Genomic DNA, 18760 nt, shown 5'->3' on the forward strand with positions numbered 1-18760 from the left:
GGCTTCTTTTAGCCACAAAACAAACAGCCACTAGACCTACCTGCTCAGTCAGGCGTGTCATGACTCTCTCCAGATTCTGAATAGAGAAGCCAGTGGGAGGGAAGAGCTCAGGTTGATGGCCTGGTCAGACTCAGAGCAGCCCTGATGGAGCTTTTTAAAAATAAAAAATAAACATTTTTTAGAGTCATGGCTCAGAGAGGAATGGTTGAGTGGGCCACTGCTGAGTGAAGAGATGAGGTCTTCTCTCCTCGGGAAGGTGGCTACAGGAACAGGCATTCACCGTCTACTGGTGGGGCTATGACAGGAGACAAGAAATGATGCTAACAATAACAACAATAAAACAGGCTAGCGGTAGGGCTGTGGAGGTCATGACATTTTGCCACCCCCGGTGATTGTCAAGCAAATAATTGCTGGTCTCACGGCAATTGAGCGTTCATAAACACATTTAGCATTCCTGGCTTCCATGCATAGCCTACAAGCCATTAATGCAGACCGTTGGAACATTTGTATTTTTAAAAAGTTGGATAAATCCATTTAATATACACCATCACAATAGATCCTGGTCTAAAGAAACATGATGTGAAGAAAGTGTAGTCTCTTTCAGAAGAACAGAATAGCATACTCTGAGTTGTCCTTATGTTAGGTCCTGATCTATGCCATATGGCTGTGGGCTACACTAGTTCATTTAGCAGACAAAATTTGCTAAGAAATGCGTGGATTTATTTTATATTTTATAGTATGAAGAATACAATTGAACAAAGCTGAATATAATAGAAAGGATATTTTCTCCAAACGATTTGAGGGAGTGCACACATGCGGCTATCCTATGTTGAACTGTTAACAAATAAATCGGTATTTCTATATGCTTAATTTAGAGTTATTTATGCAACTTAGTTGTGATACAAATGTTGCGCTATATGTTTGTATTTTTAATACATTCTAAGGCTGCATGATGCAACTCTAATGATGATTTGCAAAAAATTTGCATGAAAGGAATGAGCTCTGCTTTGTTTCTTGTGCAGGCTGTACACACTTCATCAGTCTCTCATTCCCATTTTGACAAGCACTTGATAATGCCTCAAATTTCTTGGCTGCATCCCCTTTCTGTGGCTGTAATGCCCCGGGGCTGATATAAATACTATAATTCCCTTCTCCCGGCTGCTTGCCGAAGCATTTTGAAGATATTGGAAGAACAGTCCACATTTACTTTTCATCAGCCAACAAGATGAGTAGGCCTAACGAACAGCAAAAGCACTAGCCTATGTCAATATAATATCCCCCATAATACAAAAGTTTACCTATTTCTGTGCAAGAAATACATATTCCAAACATAGTCTGGGACAGTTGTGGGATGCGATAGATCCCAAATCAATACAACCACTAGCATCAAAAAACCTGATTTAAGCAATGAGCCTGACGCAACAGATGAGAACGTTTAGCTTAAAATGTTGCTCAACTATTGGGCTATTTCTTCACATTATAAGTATAGCAGTGCACACTGGCAGTAGGCTATGCACATGAATGCTGCATTAGCAGGAAAACACCATTCTCAAAAGTGACCGCAAATGTGAATATGCATGTAATGCTTTTATTGTAAAAGGTCATTTTTATGGTGAAAAGGATCTTCCCCAAACTTGACACTCACACGTATGTATGCCAGTTAGGCTCTAACAACCCTTTGTAAAGCGGATTAATGTGCTTCATTTTAAGATGTTTTTTGGCCACTTTAGTTGTGATACAAACCTTATCAAAACATATGCGCCTATGGGCTAGGCTACATGAGATGTGCGACTATGATTTGAAAAAGTTGTAAAAAAAACATACGCTGTTTCTTGCCTTAAGCTGGGCATCATTCGCAAGTGATAATATATCATTGACAAGTGATAGGCTAATATTGTCACCCATCAGACATATACTAAATAATGTATGTGTGAAATTTGTTTGGATTTAGAATGGACCATTATCATCCAACCGTCTCGAAACAGGGGCAGCGGGAAAAAAGACTATGCTTTTCCCGTGGTTCATTTTCAGCCTGTCAGGTAGGCTATACTCCTGTTATAAAGAGAAGCAATGTGCCTAATATTAGGAAAGCTGAGAAATAAATATAGTAGGCCTAAGCTATAGAAAGCTGATGGGATCCTCCTCTTTTTAATAGAGGCCATCATTCTGTTTTCTCACGCAGTTGCCTAGCCTATAGAAATGTTGTAATTAAACGGTCACGTGGAATTTGACTGCAGTCATGACTCGTGACCACTGGTTGGTCAGTAATACAGTCACCGTAACAGCCCAAGCCAGGGGACATTATGTCCAGTCAGTACAAACTATTTATTTTGGCTTATTCTTCAATAGTGCATACAAAAAGATAACCTCTCAGGCTTGTCCTACACGTGTGCCTAGGCTTGAAAAATTCCGGGAACTTTTAATACATTCCCTGTTTTCCACGAAATCAGGAGGGAATAAGCAGGAAATCCAGAATCCTCCAACAAGGAAAGCTAGAAATTCCCGGAATTTTGCAGGCCTGTGCATTGTGTGAGAAAAAAACAACCAAACACGATTAATTTCACGATGTGCATGTTTTTAAACCAAACTGACGACGAGACGCTGTGCAGCCTCTCTTCTCCTGACGATGTCACTGCCAACGGGCTTATCTGAACTGAAATATCTCTGGGGGGGGGGGGGGGGGGATTCTCCAGGATTTGCCTTGCCTTCATTTCATACCGACTGTGAGGCAGGCAGAGAGGGAGGCAAGGAACCTGAAAGAGGAGTGATTATGCAGCTCAGAGCTGAAAGTGAGGAGTAATGGCAGGATGAGGATGGGGGGGTTCGATGGGAAAGTGTATTTGAGGGAATTAGGGTGCTGATTGCTTGTGCTTAAATCACCCTCTGTTCGGCTCCCACAGTATCTAGAGAATCTCTGAGTGCTCGCCATGTGTCTGTCTCGCTTATGTTAAGCCATGTCTGTTTCAACTGTGTACACTCTCTACGGTGCCGGTGATGACCATTTCCTTGAAGTAGCCTACTTACCTCTACATGTAATTCCACATGATCATTATCATACACATAGAACGATATCACATTCAAGTTAAACGGACCTGAAACACTTTCCGGCGTAGGGAGGGGACACACACAACGACTGCATGTCCTATAACCATAGGGAATAAGATGGTCCACAGCCATTTTCAAAATGGCTGACTCTGTTTCTTTTTTAAATTTTATCTTTCACGTTAGCAACCTCGGCGCGTTATGTCTGCTGGGACATAATTGTATGATACTATCACACCGAGAGGAGGGGCCATTTAGACCCTCTCAGCCATGAAACAGAACCGCAGATCATATTTATTTCACAGCTCGGGATCATACTTGTCACACTAGAGATAGCTCTAACGGCGCAGATAGGACTGCAGATCGTCTGAACAGCACGTAACTGCCTGGGACGTATACTTCGAACTTGTCTGGCTGCTCTGCTCCACAGAGCGATCAAAGGCGGCAGCCGGCCTCACCTGCAACAACTAAGCAAGCCTGTATAGGTAAACAGATGAGTGGATTTAGCGGGCGAGAAGGCTGTGAAAGGTTGCTCTCTCCAGGAAACTACCTCCTTATGCCATGTACAATACGGAGCTGCTGCCCAGCGGGTCTCTTCACAGCCAGAGTCGACAGTGACCGATGGACTGTCCCTTCCTCTCTTATCTGGGCCTCTGCAGCCCCACGCAGTCTGGCTACAATGCCCTTGGCTATCTTAGACCAGAGGAAGGATAGTGGCCAAAACGGTCCAAAACCACTTCCAGGAGCCATCAGATTTTTACAGGTGGTCTCCCAGGTACCAACCAACCCTTTCCCTGCATAGGGGCAGGGCTGGAAATGTTTTGGCCACTGATTTCTGCTGCTGGTCAAGCTTCTTCCCAGACATACTAACATTGTGCATCATTCTAAACAATTATAGATATGCAAGAATGTTCAAGAAGCTAGTGCGAAAATATTACTTGGTATAACAAGGCCATTCCTTTGTTGTGGTGGCCCTTATGAAGCAAAAAAACACAAAACTGTAAACAAACCCCAGTTAGTCAATACCTTATAAAATGGAGGCCCAGTTTAGCGTATTTGTGTTCTGTGTTGCTTGCCTTGGTGAACGTGTTTGTGTATTAGGAGATACTGTGCCAATTACGGTCTTGATTCTCTCTGTTTCTCTGTGCGGTTTCCTTGGTTTCCTGCTCTTGTTTATCACTCTAAGTCCCTAAGCTCCCAGAGGGCTGTGAGGCGTATGTCAGTGGAAAGGCACGGAGCTAAAGAACACGGCTGAAGCTTGTTTTCCAGATAGATTTTTTTTGATAGTCTTATCAAACCACTGTCTCTCACCGCTCTGTAGCCTTGCCAGTTTGAGTCCTGAGACTGTCACTCCTCATTTAACTCTGTCTCTCCATCACCCATGGCTTCAGCTTAGATAGAGCTTGCTGTGCGTGTGAATGTGTGTGCGCGTGTGCGTCTGCATCTGAGCGAGCTTGTGCATGTGTTGTTGTGGGTTTTCCTCTCTGAAAAGGTGTTGAGTTGAGCCTAATTATTGCACTCGCTCTGCTCCTCTCCCTTTAAGTCTGTCACCCTGTTTCACACCCCCCTCCTCTCCCTCTTTCTGATATCGACTCTCACGACTTCCACCGTCTCCCTCGCTCATTCGCTCTGCCTTTCTCCCCCTCTCAACTTCTCCCTCCTACATTCCCCTTCTCTTTTCCTCCTCTCTGTTTTTACTTCCATATCCCTTCCTTATTCTCCTCTCCACTCATCCTTCCCCACCCCTTCTCTGTTCCTTATTCTCCTCTCCACTCATGCTTCCCCACCTCTCTGTTCCTTATTCTCCTCTCCACTCATCCTTCCCCACCCCTTCTCTGTTCCTTATTCTCCTCTCCACTCATCCTTCCCCACCCCTTCTCTGTTCCTTATTCTCCTCTCCACTCATCCTTCCCCACCCCTTCTCTGTTCCTTATTCTCCTCTCCACTCATCCTTCCCCACCCCTTCTCTGTTCCTTATTCTCCTCTCCACTCATCCTTCCCCACCCCTTCTCTGTTCCTTATTCTCCTCTCCACTCATCCTTCCCCACCCCTTCTCTGTTCCTTATTCTCCTCTCCACTCATCCTTCCCCACCCCTTCTCTGTTCCTTATTCTCCTCTCCACTCATCCTTCCCCACCCCTTCTCTGTTCCTTATTCTTTCACTTCATTCTAGCCATTTCTCACCTCGAGGGGTTAAAAGCAGAAAGAGATTTCTGTGGACTGTAAGGAATGGACAAATAGGTACATTCTTCCTCTAACTTCTCTCTCTCTCCTCTGTTCCTCCGTAGTGTTGCTGCGTGAGGAGGTGGCCCAGCTGCAGGAGGAGGTGCACCTGTTGAGGCAGATGAAGGACATGCTGAGTAAGGACCTGGAGGAGACCCAGGGCTGCTCCTCTCACCTCCTTTCAGCCACTGAGCTCCGTGTGCAGCTGGGAGACAAGGAGCAGGAGCTGGACCGCGCCAAGGAGGCCTTACAAGGTCAGCACGACCCCCGTAGTGCTCACCTACTACCCTGTCCTACCTGAGTCCTACCCTACTGGCCTACCTGAGTCTGCCCTACTGTACTTCCTGAGTCTTACCTGAGGCCTTCCCTACTGTCCTTCCTGAGTCCTACCTGAGTCCTACCTGGAACCTTCCCTACTGTCCTTCCTGAGTCCTACCTGAGTCCTACCCTACTGTCTTACCTGAATCCTACCCTACAGTCCCTCCTTGAGTCCATCCTACCGTTCTACCAGAGTCCTACCCTTCTGTCCTGCCTGAGTCTGCCGTACTGTACTTTCTGAGTCTTACCTGAGGCCTTCCCTACTGTACTTCCTGAGTCCTACCCTACTGTCTTACCTGAATCCTACCCTACGGTCCCCATTCTACCAGTCCTACCTGAGTCCTACTTTTCTGTCCTACTTGAGTCCTACCCTACTGTCCTACCTGAGTCCTACTACCATCCTACCTGAGTCCTACTACCGTCCTACCTGAGTCCTACTACCGTCCTACCTGAGTCCTACTACTGTCCTACCTGAGTCCTACTACTGTCCTACCTGAGCCCTACCCTACTGTCCTACTTGAGTCCTCTACTGTCCTACCTGAGTCCTACACTACTGTTCTACCTGACTCCACCCTGCTGTCCTACCTGTGTCCTACTCAACTGTCCTACCTAAGTCCTACCCTACTGTCCTATCTGAGTCCTATCCTACTGTTCTACCCGAGTCCAAATATACTACACAGCTGTCTGAGCCCTGCCACACCCACTTAAGTCCCATATGTTTCTCACACAGCTCAGTCAAACCCACTTCATCTCAGTAGAGATAACATCAGTTTATCACTCAACACATCAGTCAATCCCTTTAAAAATGTAATCTGACCTAATTGTGTCTGGTATGGGCCATATGTTTATCTAAACACTAACTGTGTGGTATAGAAATCGTATCTGTCATCTCCAAATCTCCTACCAGTCGTGATGTGTGTGTGAGGTAGATAAAGTCAATACCTTCTGCCTGTTCTATCCTTCCAACATTGTCAGTAATGAGATCTGTTCATCAGTCCACAGTCGAGGCTCAGTTCTTGTAAGGTTGAGATCCATAAATGGTAGCACAAAGGCATTGCTTTATGATCCAGTGTATGCTTTTTGGCTTGGAGTGGAATGCTATGTAGAGTATGTGGTAGTGAGAAGAGACAGCTTGTCATCATACTGTGTCCAAGTGTGGTTCGTCAACTCCTCTAACCCCTACCCCGCAAAGCAATATTTTACAGATAAATATTTACTTGCTTGCTTCCCAAGGAAAGCAAAGTTAACGAAGTTATCCCCTCCTGAGGCAGACTGGCTGTATGCAGAATGGTGGGATCGTGAAAACGTAAAGAAGACAAATCCTATCACTCATCTCTCTAACACCCCCCCTCTTCCTCTCTTCCTCTCTTCCGCTCAGGGAGCAACAGGCGGGAGGTAGCGTGCTCATAGATGTAGAGCTCTCTTGTGTAACTGTTGAAGAACAGGTTTCAATGTTGAGTGAGGAGAGTTATGGTGGAACATGCACATTGGGAATGCTTAAGCCTCAATGAATTGTTTTGCGGTTAGTGCGAGGATAGCCTCTCCTTTTCCTTGAAAAAAAGAGCTTCAGGAATACTGTTCATAAGTCACAATCTTACTCTGCCTGTCAAGCCTTTCTCTGGGTTCCTGTCCTACAAATACAGCTGATGAGTTATGGACTCTACTGAAAAGCAAGTTTCAACCCTGGAAGTTGGCTGTTTTTAAACAGTGCAGTCTGTGTAGCAAATGCCCTTATGCATAGAGTGTATTTAGGAAAGGATTGGTGAATGTGGTCTCCACATCGGTCTGTGTGGTTATGTGACTATCTGCTACTGATCGTAGAGCATTACATCATTTACTCCATGGTGCTTCTATGGAAAAACAGTGTTGCTCTTCCTGGGATTTTACAATATGTCACAGTGCCATCTTGTGGCAATCCAATATACAGTGCATTCGGAAAGTATTCAGACCCCTTAACTTTTTCCACATTTTGTCACATTACATTAATCTAAAATTGATTGAATAGTTTTTTCCCCCTCATCAGTCTACACACAATAGCCCATAATGACAAATTGAAAACTGGTTTTTAGAAATGTTTGCAAATGTATTCAAAATAAAACACTGAGATATTACATTTACATAAGTATTCCGACCCTTTACTCAGTACTTTGTTGAAGCACCTTTGGCAGCGATTGCAGCCTTGAGTCTTATTGGGTATGACGCTACAAGCTTGCCACGCCTGTATTTGGGGAGTTTCTTTCATTCTTCTCTGCAGATCCTTTCAAGCTCTTGTCAGGTTGAATGGGGAGTGTCGCTGCATAGCTATTTTCAGGTCTCTCCAGAGATGTTAGATTGGGTTCAAGTCCTTGTTACGGCTGGGCCACTCACGTTCAGAGACTTGTCCCGAAGCTCCTGCATTGTCTTGGATGTTTGGTTAGGGTCGTTTTCCTGTTGGAAGGAAAACTGGACAAGAAGAATACCTATGTAAGAATACTGTTCAACACCATAATACCCTCCAAGCTCATCATTAAGTTAGAGACCCTGGGTCTCAACCCGCCCTGTACAATTGGGTCCTGGACTTCCTGACGGGCCTCTCCCAGGTGGTGAAGGTAGGAAACAACATCTCCACTTCGCTGATCCTCAACACTGGGGCCCCACAAGGGTGCGTTCACAGCCCCCTCCTGTACTCCCTATTCACCCATGACTGCATGGCCATGCACTACCCTAAAACTCAATCATCTAGTTTGTAGACGACACAACAGTAGTAGGCTTGATACCAACAACGATGAGACGGCCTACAGGGAGGAGGTGAGGGCCCTCGGAGTGTGGTGTCAGCAAAACAACCTCTCACTCAATGTCAACAAAACAAAGGAGATGATCGTGGACTTCAGGAAACAGCAGAGGGATCACCCCCCTATCCACACCATGGACAAACTGAAATGGTCCACCCACACATACAGTGTGGTGAAGGCGCAACGACACCTCTTCAACCTCAGGAGGCTGAAGACATGTGGCTTGTCACCTAAAAGCATCACAAACTTTTACAGATGCACAATGGAGAGCGTCCTGTCAGGCTGCATCACCACCTGGTACTGCAACTGCACCGCCCACAACCACAAGGCTCTCCAGAGGGTGTAGTGGTCTGCACAACGCATAACCGGGGACAAACTACCTGCCCTCCAGGACACCTACACCACCCGATGTCACAGGAACAAGAACAACAACCACCCGAGCCACTGCCTGTTCACCCCGCTACCATCCAGAAGGTGAGGTCAGTACAGGTGTATCAAAGCTGGGACCGTGAGACTGAAAAACAGCTTCTATCTCAAGGCCATCAGACTGTTAAACAGCCATCACTAACACAGAGAGGCTGCAGCCTACATACAGACTTGAAATCATTGGCCACTTTAATAAATGGATCACTAGTCACATAAATAATGCCACTTTAATAACGTTTACATATCTTGCATTACTCATCTCATATGTATATTCTGTATTTTATACTATCTATTGCATCTTGCCTATGCCACTCTGTCATTGCTCATCCATACATTTATATTTATATATTATTATTCCATTCCTTTACTTAGATTTGAGTGTATTAGGTAGTTGTTGTGGAATTGTTAGATTACTTGTTAGATATTGCTGCACTGTCGGAACTAGAAGCACAAGCATTTCGCTACACACAATAACATCTGCTAACCATGTGTATGTGACCAATATGATTTGATTTGATTTGAGGTGAACTTTCACCCGAGTCTTAGGTCCTGAGCGCTCTGGAGAAGGTTTTCTTCAAGGATCTCTCTGTACTTTGCTCTATTCATCTTTCCCTCGATCCTGACTACTCTCCCAATCCCTGCCGCTGAAAAACATCCCCAGAGCATGATGCTGCCACCACCGTGCTTCACCATAGGGATGGTGCCAGGTTTCCTGCTGATGTGATGCTTGGCATTCAGTCCAAATATCATCAGACCAGAGAATGTTGTTTCTCATGGTCTGAGTGTTATTTATGTGCCTTTTACTGAGGAGTGGCTTCCGTCTGGCCACTCTACCATAAAGGCCAGATTGGTGGAGTGCTGCAGAGATGGTTGTCCGTCTGGAAGGTTCTCCCATCGCCATAGAGGAACTCTGAAGCTCTGTTAGAGTGACGATTGGGTCCTTGGTCACCTCCCTGACCAAGGCCCTGACCAGCTCTAGAAGAGTCCCAAACTTGTGCCTTGACACAATCCTATCTCGATTGGCTCACACATGCACTCAACTGTGGGACCTTATATATATACAGTTGAAGTTGGAAGTTTACATGCACTTAGGTTGGAGTTATTAAAACTAGTTTTTCAACCACTCCACAAATTTCTTGTTAACAAACTGTAGTTTGGCAAGTTGGTTAGGACATCTACTTTGTGCATGACGCAAGTAATTTTTCCAGCAATTGTTTACAGACAGATTATTTCACTTATAATTCACTGTATCACAATTCCAGTGGGTCAGAAGTTTACATACACTAAGTTGACTGTGCCTTTAAACAGCTTGGAAAATTCCATGTCATGGCTTTAGAAGCTTCTGATAGGCTAATTGACATCATTTGAGTGAATTGGAGATGTACCTGTGGATTTATTTCAAGGCTTACCTTCAAACTCAGTGCCTCTTTGCTTGACATCATGGGATCAAAAGAAATCAGCCAAGACCTCAGAAGAAAAATTGTACACCTCCAAGTCTGGTTCAATCTTGGGAGCAATTTCCAAATGCCTGAAGGTACCACGTTCATCTGTACAAACAATAGTGCGCAAGTATAAACACCATGGGACCCCCGCAGCCGTCATGCCGCTCAGGAAGGAGACGTGTTCTGTTTCCTAGAGGTGAACGTGCTTTGGTGTGAAAAGTGCAAATCAATCAAATCAGAACAACAGCAAAGGACCTTGTGAAGACACTGGAGGAAATGGGTACAAAAGTATCTATATCCACAGTAAAACGAGTCCTATATCGACACAACCTGAAAGGCCGCTCAGCGAAGAAGAAGCCACTGCTCCAAACCACCATTAAAAAAAGCCAGACTACAGTTTGCAACTGCACATGGGGACAAATTGTACATTTTGGAGACATGTCCTCTGGTCTAATGAAACAAAAATAGAACTGTTTGGCCATAATGTTATGTTTGGAGGAAAAAGGGGGAGGCTTGCAACCCGAAGAACACCATCCCAACCGGGAAGCACGGGGGTGGCAGCATCATGTTGTGGGGGTGAATTGCTGCAGGAGGGACTGGTGCACTTCACAAAATAGATTGCATCATGAGAAGGAACATTTTGTGGATATATTGAAACAACATCTCAAGACATCAGTCAGGAAGTTAAAGCTTTGTCGCAAATGGGTCTCCCAAATGGACAATGACCCCAAGCATACTTTGCAAAAAGTTTCTAAAAACCTGTTTTTGCTTTGTCATTATGGGGAATTGTGTGTAGTTTGATGAGGTTAAATAGTAACTTAATAAAATTTAGAATAAGGCTGTAACGTAACAAAATGTGGAAAAAGTCAAGGTGTCTGAATACTTTCCGAATGCACTGTAACTGCTTATTTGACCCAACCTTTGGTCACAGCCATTAGCCCTGATTTGCGTGTGCGTGTGCGTGTGCGTGTGTGTGTGCGTGTGCGTGTGTGTGTGTGTGTGTGTGTGTGTGTGTGTGTGTGTGTGTGTGTGTGTGCGTGCGTGCGTGCGTGCGTGCGTGCGTGCGCGTGTTTGTGTGTGTCCACAGCTATGAAGTCTGACCGTAAGCGTCTGAAGGTGGAGAAGGCCGACTTGGTGAACCAGATGCAGCAGCTGTACACCACACTGGAGAGCCGGGAGGAGCAGCTCCGAGACTTCATACGCAACTACGACCAGCACCGTAAGGTACATTACACTTAACTATGAACAGCACCGTAAGGTACATTACACTTAACTACGACCAGCACCGTAAGGTACATTACACTTAACTATGAACAGCACCGTAAGGTACGTTACATGCAACTACAACCAGCACCGTAAGGTACATTACACTTAACTACGACCAGCACCGTAAGGTACATTACACTTAACTATGAACAGCACCGTAAGGTACATTACACTTAACTACGACCAGCACCGTAAGGTATATTACACTTAACTATGAACAGCACCGTAAGGTACGTTACATGCAACTACAACCAGCACCGTAAGGTACATTACACTTAACTACGACCAGCACCGTAAGGTACGTTACACTCAACTACGACCAGCACCGTAAGGTACGTTACACTCAACTACGACCGGCACCGTAAGGTACGTTACACTCAACTACGACCAGCACCGTAAGGTACATTACAATCCCTATACATACAGTAGCCAGATACACTCCAAGTATTTTGACTTAATATAACTGTGATTCATTGAGCAGTCAAGTGCTCACACACTGGTTTAAGGCAGTACTACAGTGTATGCTCTGAAGATTGACGGTGTCTGTGTGCTCTACTGTAGGAGAGTGAGGATGCTGTGAAGGCCCTGGCAAAGGAGAAGGACCTGCTGGAGAGGGAGAAATGGGATCTGAGGAGGCAGACCAAAGAAGCTACAGAGCAGGCCTGCATCCTGCGTTCTCACATGGACATGAAGGAGAACCGCATCAAAGAGCTTGAGGCTGAGCTCACAATGGTGAGACACACACACACACACGTACACTCACACACAGACACACACACACAATGTGGCACGCACACGCTGATATGCACTGACACACACATGCTGTGTTTTGCTCTGTAACGGAATTCATGCATTCTCTGCCTGGTTGCGGAGCTCCTTAGAGAGCCTGTTGTCTATCTGTCTGACTGAGAGATGGCCTCATTATTCACTCCATGTCCTTAATTCCTCTCCGCTGCCAGTCAACAGCCAGCCCACCTCCTCTGTAGGGCTATGCTAGCTCCTCACTACCCTCAGCAGCAGCTGATAAGATTTATCAAAGCTCAAAGACTATATCTTTGTCACTGTCAAGTGCTCACAGACAGAGAATTATGCTAACCTTTATGGAGTGATCTGTCCCATCTAATCCCACACACATTTCAGCACATTGTGCTATGCCAAATATAAATCGTAAACGCATATTTCAAATCAAATTGTATTGGTCATAAACACATATTTAGCAGATGTTATTGCGGGTGTAGCGAAATGCTTGTGTTAGCATATTTTAACACGTGTGTGTGTGTGTGTCACTGTATCTTACCACCCTGTGTGTGTATTTATGCCAGGCGAAACAGTCCCTGGCCACGTTGACTAAGGATGTGCCGAAACGCCACTCCCTGGCCATGCCCTCAGAGCCGGTGGTGAACGGCAGTCAGGAGTGGGCGATGCAGGGAGACTTGCCCCTCACCGCTGCCATCCGCCAGAGCCAACAGACCCTCTACCACGGACACACTGTGGACCGCCAGGGTAGGCTCACCTGTTTCTCTCTCTCTCTCACACACACACACACAAACAGCACAAACATTACTGTATTGAGGAGTCAGTGTGTCTAATGTGTGTGTCTCCTCTCTAGCGGTGGTCAGGGTCAGTCCCTGTCACTCCCGCCAGCCCTCCATCATCTCGGACGCGTCGGCGGCTGACGGGGATCGGTCGTCCACCCCAAGCGACATCAACTCCCCCCGCCACCGGACCCACTCCCTCTGCAATGTAAGAGCTGCCTGGCCTCCCCGACCAAGTAATCACACCTCCACAATTCTCTATAAGTACCTTTCTGTACTCTTCTCTGTTCTGTCTTTCTTTTCTCTGCCTGCTCTTTCCCTTGGTTTAGTTCTGTTAAAGTATTAGTTTACTGTAGTTCTGTGATTTCATATGCAAGTTGTTTGTGAGAGAATCTCCCGGTTCATTTACTAACCTGAATGTCTGTGTGTCCTCTTCCCTCTCTCTTTCTCTCTTTCCTACTCCCCTCTGCCCCCTCTTTCTCTCTTCCTGCCCTCCCTCTCTCTTTCCTCCCGCCATCTCCTTCCCCTGGCCTAGTCTATGGAGGACCTGGAGGACCAGAAGCGTAAGACAAAGAAGAAGGAGAAGATGAGTCTGGGCTCCCTGTCCCGGGTGTTTGCTCGGGGAAAGCAGCGCAAGTCAATGGACCCGGGCCTGTTTGATGGTACATCCACCCCTGATTATTACATAGAGGAGGATGCCGACTGGTGATGGTGTATGTGGATTTCTGTGTGTCTGTGTGTGTGTGTGTGTGTGTGTGTGTGTGTGTGTGTGTGTGTGTGTGTGTGTGTGTGTGTGTGTGTGTGTGTGTGTGGGTGGGTGGGTGGGTGGGTGGGTGGGTGGGTGGGTGGGTGGGTGGGTGGGTGGGTGGGTGTGTGTGTGCCTTCATGTGTGCCTATGTGTGTGTGTGTGTACGGGTGTGTTGCCGCCTGCTCCCAAAAGAAAAACCCGAGAGACAACTGCTGCCCCCAGATAATGTACATTATCCTCAAAAATGTATGTATGTAAATTAAATATATATTTATAGATGTACATGTATGCATATGTATATATGTTTACATGCATATAAATATATAGACAGGATTGTTATGCGTTGACATGTTTATGCTGTGTTATCTTTTATTTGTCTTAAATATACGTTTCTTTTTATAACTGGAGACTTGAAGGACAGCTGTGCATATGTAAATAGAAGTAATTCTGCACCTAGTGTTTGTAAATGTATTTTGTCTGATAACTGTTTTATTTTAGAGTTGCTTTTATCATATTTCTGGACTTGTTTTATTTAGAATCCTCCCATCCCAGTCTTATTTGGCCCATTCCTGACATTCTCATGAAAATATGAATGAGGAATACCCTCCACGTTGTAACTGGAGACTAAACATACTAGCACAACCCTGCTCCGAACCGAAGTATACTGGACCACTGGTATCATTTAGTAATAAAAAAACACATTGAAGTGTATGGACCAACCATGTTTCTGAGCGTGAAACTGAAACTAAATGTTAATAATATGACAATCATAAGGACATTTGATATTGTAGTTCACAGTGGACCAGTTTGTCCGCTGTTTGAGAATCGTCCCGCTATACAGCAACAGTAAGGACTTTGAAGCTACCTTTCGTTGTGCCACTGTAGAACCAGAGAACCTACTACAGCTGGGGGGGGGGGCTTATTACTTATTCTGTCATATTGGACAATAGGGGAGGAACAGTACATTTAAATAGCCCACTGGGCAGCATTGACAAATAGGATAGCATTAAATAGGATGATGCTGTGAGTGCCAGTGTGTGATCTGAATCGTGTGTTTGTATAGAGATAAGTTTAGGAGTATGGGGATGCTTGCTAGCTAGATTATTAATATGTGCTTGTTTGTGTAGGCCTCCTGCTCTGTTCTATCCATGCTGAATGTTTCAGACATCAATCGTTAAAGAGTTACAGTACCCTGCCCAGCCTGTAGATGTGTTTGATCGATCCATATACATTTCTTAGACTGAATGCTGAAAACCAAAATAAGGTTCCAAAACAATGGTTTTACAACAGGAAGCAAAAAAAAAAAATTGAACACACAAAATTATTCAATGTTTGTGACTCGTATGCACACACACACACACACACACTGTTTAAACACATTTTAAATTGCCAAAGGTTCACATTTGGTCTTTGATCAAGCAGAACAGAGACAGAGTAGATGTGGATCACTGTTAGCAATGCCTTGTAAGATCGCTTTTATCCTTGAGTTGAGTTGACAACTATCTAACATGTGCCAGCGGTAAGCATAGGATTGTGCACTAAAACCCCTGCATGATTATCTGTGCTGCTTTGGTTCGGAATCTATTAGTTAGCAGTGAAAATAACAACCTCAAGCGTTCTCTGTTGTTCGTATTCGCTAACCCCCCGAAACAAAACCCATTCCCATTTTTCATTCTCTTGCATCATTCTGGATGCAATGAACGTTTTCTTCTGTTTGTTTTGCTATTCAGCATACAACCCCTCCTCATTTCTTACATTTGTGATTACGATAATAATCTGTTTAATGTTTTGTCATTCAGGAGATGTTGCATAAAAGAGTAAATCTATTAAGTATTTTATTTAAAGAACAGGAAGTAACTTCTAGGGTAAAAATGAACATGATAAATGATTGAAATAAAAATCTTATTTTAAAATAAAACCAGCAACCAAAGTATCCATGTGACGTTTTTCTGTTCCATGTCTAATCTGTTCTTGTGTCCTGGTGCCCCTCTCAACACTTCCTCTCTGGGCCATGTTGGGTGGTGACTCCCTCCTTCCCTCACTCCCCAGAAAAGATACCCTCGTCTGTGATTTACCAAGTGTTTGTTTCCACACTGTGGGGATCATTCATTAAACCATCCTGAAGGGAAAGGACCTCCTGTGCTACTGAACAATTCATCGAGATTGTACTTCTGTAGGCCTCACTCTCAGCATGTTGACAAGGTTGAAGAAACACTTGCTGATCACTTGCTAAATCATCGTTTAAACAAGGTTGTAAATTCACAGCAGATGCTAGTTATGAATAATGTGTCGTGTTTCTACTGTGTCTCAATATTTAATCATTGCCCCTAGTGACTAAATGTCACTCCATCCCCAACCTATCATTCAAACTCAGACATTCAAACTCAAACCTTAACCCAATTCACACAGCATTTGCTGAACAGTAAAACCATAGACTGACTTTAGGAAATGCATACTAATAGTTGTATTTAGAAAATGTTTCCTGTATTTGTCAATGCTTGAGTCACCTGCTCAGTCGTGGCACCAGTTCTCACTTTGTAATATAAATTGTAGTGTGATGAGTCATTCATTAGTGTCCTCATTATGGGCATCGAATCAGTACTCTAGACTGTAGAGAGACCTCGATAATACTCTGCTGTTGTGAATTACTCTGGCACCATCTTCTGGCTACATAGAGCAGTGGCTGACTGTTAATAGTTCTAAAGCAGTTTTTACATTTTCCTGGTCTCTGGTTTGAGACCCTCTGTCAGTCAATGACTCCTGTCATGAAATGGCATGTTAGATGCCGGGGGACATTGTACAGGTTGTTGGGAGTCATCCAACAATCCCACGTGTTTCAGTAGACTGTACATATTGTAGGCATGTCAACATTTTACAGAGGGATATTAGTAATAGCCGAGATACACAGTTATATATCCTCCCTTTTCTACTGTTCAAGTTGAGTTGGAATGAGTCATTTTTGCCTCTCAATTCCTTTGACCCCAAACCCCTCCCCTGTCCTGTACTTCTACTTCCCCTGGCCAATCCTGACAGACTCTGACAGCCTCTCCAGCCTATCAACACAACAACCCAGCCTATCAGACGGAGAGGAGCAGCTGGACCGACTCCAGCAGATGGAGCTCACTCGGAACACACCCATGTCACTGTGGAAGGCAGGGGCGGTACAAGCCTGGCTGGAGGTTGTCATGGCAATGTCCATGTACCTTCGTGCTTGCTCGGAAAACGTCAAAAGTGGGAAGGTATGGCCTCTACGCTTCAACATGTAACAAGTACCCATCCACTTTAAGTCTGATTTCCGGACTTGTTTTTACAAAGCTTGTAGTGACGGTAACAGCGATACTAAGAATCACTCATCTTCCCAGGAAAACCGGGATTTCGGCATGCTTTCCTTCCTCATAGAATCTGCATTAGATCTAGTATTTCCTCGTCCATGCTTGCTTGCATGTTTGTGCTTTAGTCTGTGAGTGCTGTGCAGTGCAGGTGTATATTGATAAGAGTGCTTTGGGTGGGTGTCCCCTGGTTGCAGGTGCTGCTGGGGCTGACAGACGAGGACCTGGAGCTGGGACTGGGCATCAGTAACCCCATGCACCGCAGGAAGCTACGCCTCGCCATCGAGGACTACAGGGAGGCAGAGTCTGGCCAGGGGTGAGCTGGAACATCCACACACACACACACACACACACAAACAGGCCCGTATGCACACACATTGCTGAGTATGACCGTCTCAAATGTTAGGCTATCAAAGGCTGCTGAAATGGACCATCACTGGATTGCCAAATCTTGGTTGAGTGACGTCGGGTTGCCCCAGTATTCCCAAGCCTTCCAAAGCCAACTGGTGGACGGCCGGGTGCTCAACTCCCTCAGCCGAAGAGACCTGGAGAGACTCCTGAACATCACCACCCACTCCCACCAAACCAGCCTACTCCTGGCCATCCAGCTCCTGCAATTGCTCAACTTTGACAAAGAGGTCAGACCTGTGTTCATTATCAATACTGTGACATTAGTGACCTCTCAGCCTCTCCTCTCGGTGTATTTGTGGAGTGATTACAGTAGTATCTGTACAGTAGTAACAGTACAGTAGTAACCGTACGTACAGTAGCAACCGTACAGTAGTAACAGTACAGTAGCAACCGTACAGTAGTAACAGTACAGTAGTAACGGTACAGTAGTAACGGTATAGTAGTAACGGTACAGTAGTAACCGTACAGTAGTAACGGTACAGTAGCAACCGTACAGTAGTAACGGTACAGTAGCAACCGTACAGTAGTAACGGTACAGTAGCAACCGTACAGTAGTAACCGTACAGTAGTAACAGTACAGTAGTAACCGTACAGTAGTAACAGTACAGTAGCAACCGTACAGTAGTAACGGTACAGTAGCAACCGTACAGTAGTAACCGTACAGTAGTAACAGTACAGTAGTAACCGTACAGTAGTAACCGTACAGTAGCAACGGTACAGTAGCAACGGTACAGTAGCAACGGTACAGTAGCAACCGTACAGTAGCAACAGTACAATAGTAACAGTACAGTAGCAACCGTACAGTAGCAACCGTACAGTAGTAACGGTACAGTAGCAGCCGTACAGTAGCAACCGTACAGTAGTAACAGTACAGTAGCAACCGTACTGTAGCAACCGTACGGTAGTAACAGTAGGGTAGTAACAGTAGGGTAGTAACAGTAGGGTAGTAACAGTAGGGTAGTAACAGTAGGGTAATAACCGTAAGGTAGTAACAGTAAGGTAGTAACAGTAAGGTAGTAACAGTACGGTAGTAACAGTACGGTAGTAACCGTACGGTAGTAACAGTAGGGTAGTAACAGTAGGGTAGTAACAGTAAGGTAGTAACCGTACGGTAGTAACAGTAAGGTAGTAACAGTAGGGTAGTAACAGTACGGTAGTAACCGTACGGTAGTAACAGTAAGGTAGTAACAGTACGGTAGTAATAGTAGGGTAGTAACAGTAAGGTAGTAACAGTAAGGTAGTAACCGTAC

General features: G+C 45.1%; 1 protein-coding gene across 8 annotated transcripts in view; it reads left to right on the forward strand.

Moving 5' to 3' along the window:
- kaznb (kazrin, periplakin interacting protein b) overlaps positions 1-18760 on the forward strand; it is a 162726-nt gene that overhangs the window by 130401 nt on the left and 13565 nt on the right. For 6 of the 8 annotated variants that reach the window (XM_046342912.1, XM_046342911.1, XM_046342914.1 and 3 more), the window contains 9 exons: positions 5330-5518; positions 11309-11445; positions 12049-12219; positions 12810-12990; positions 13097-13230; positions 13558-13684; positions 16804-17009; positions 17297-17415; positions 17506-17737. In XM_046342912.1, the coding sequence (XP_046198868.1) occupies positions 5330-5518; positions 11309-11445; positions 12049-12219; positions 12810-12990; positions 13097-13230; positions 13558-13684; positions 16804-17009; positions 17297-17415; positions 17506-17737 (1496 nt within the window). Of the gene's footprint in view, positions 1-5329; positions 5519-11308; positions 11446-12048; positions 12220-12809; positions 12991-13096; positions 13259-13557; positions 13833-16803; positions 17010-17296; positions 17416-17505; positions 17738-18760 lie in introns of those variants that run through there. The other 2 variants (XM_046342919.1, XM_046342918.1) reach the window with 2 other exon arrangements.

This window comes from Oncorhynchus gorbuscha, linkage group LG03 (genome assembly GCF_021184085.1).
Source record: "Oncorhynchus gorbuscha isolate QuinsamMale2020 ecotype Even-year linkage group LG03, OgorEven_v1.0, whole genome shotgun sequence".
NCBI lineage: Eukaryota > Metazoa > Chordata > Actinopteri > Salmoniformes > Salmonidae > Oncorhynchus > Oncorhynchus gorbuscha.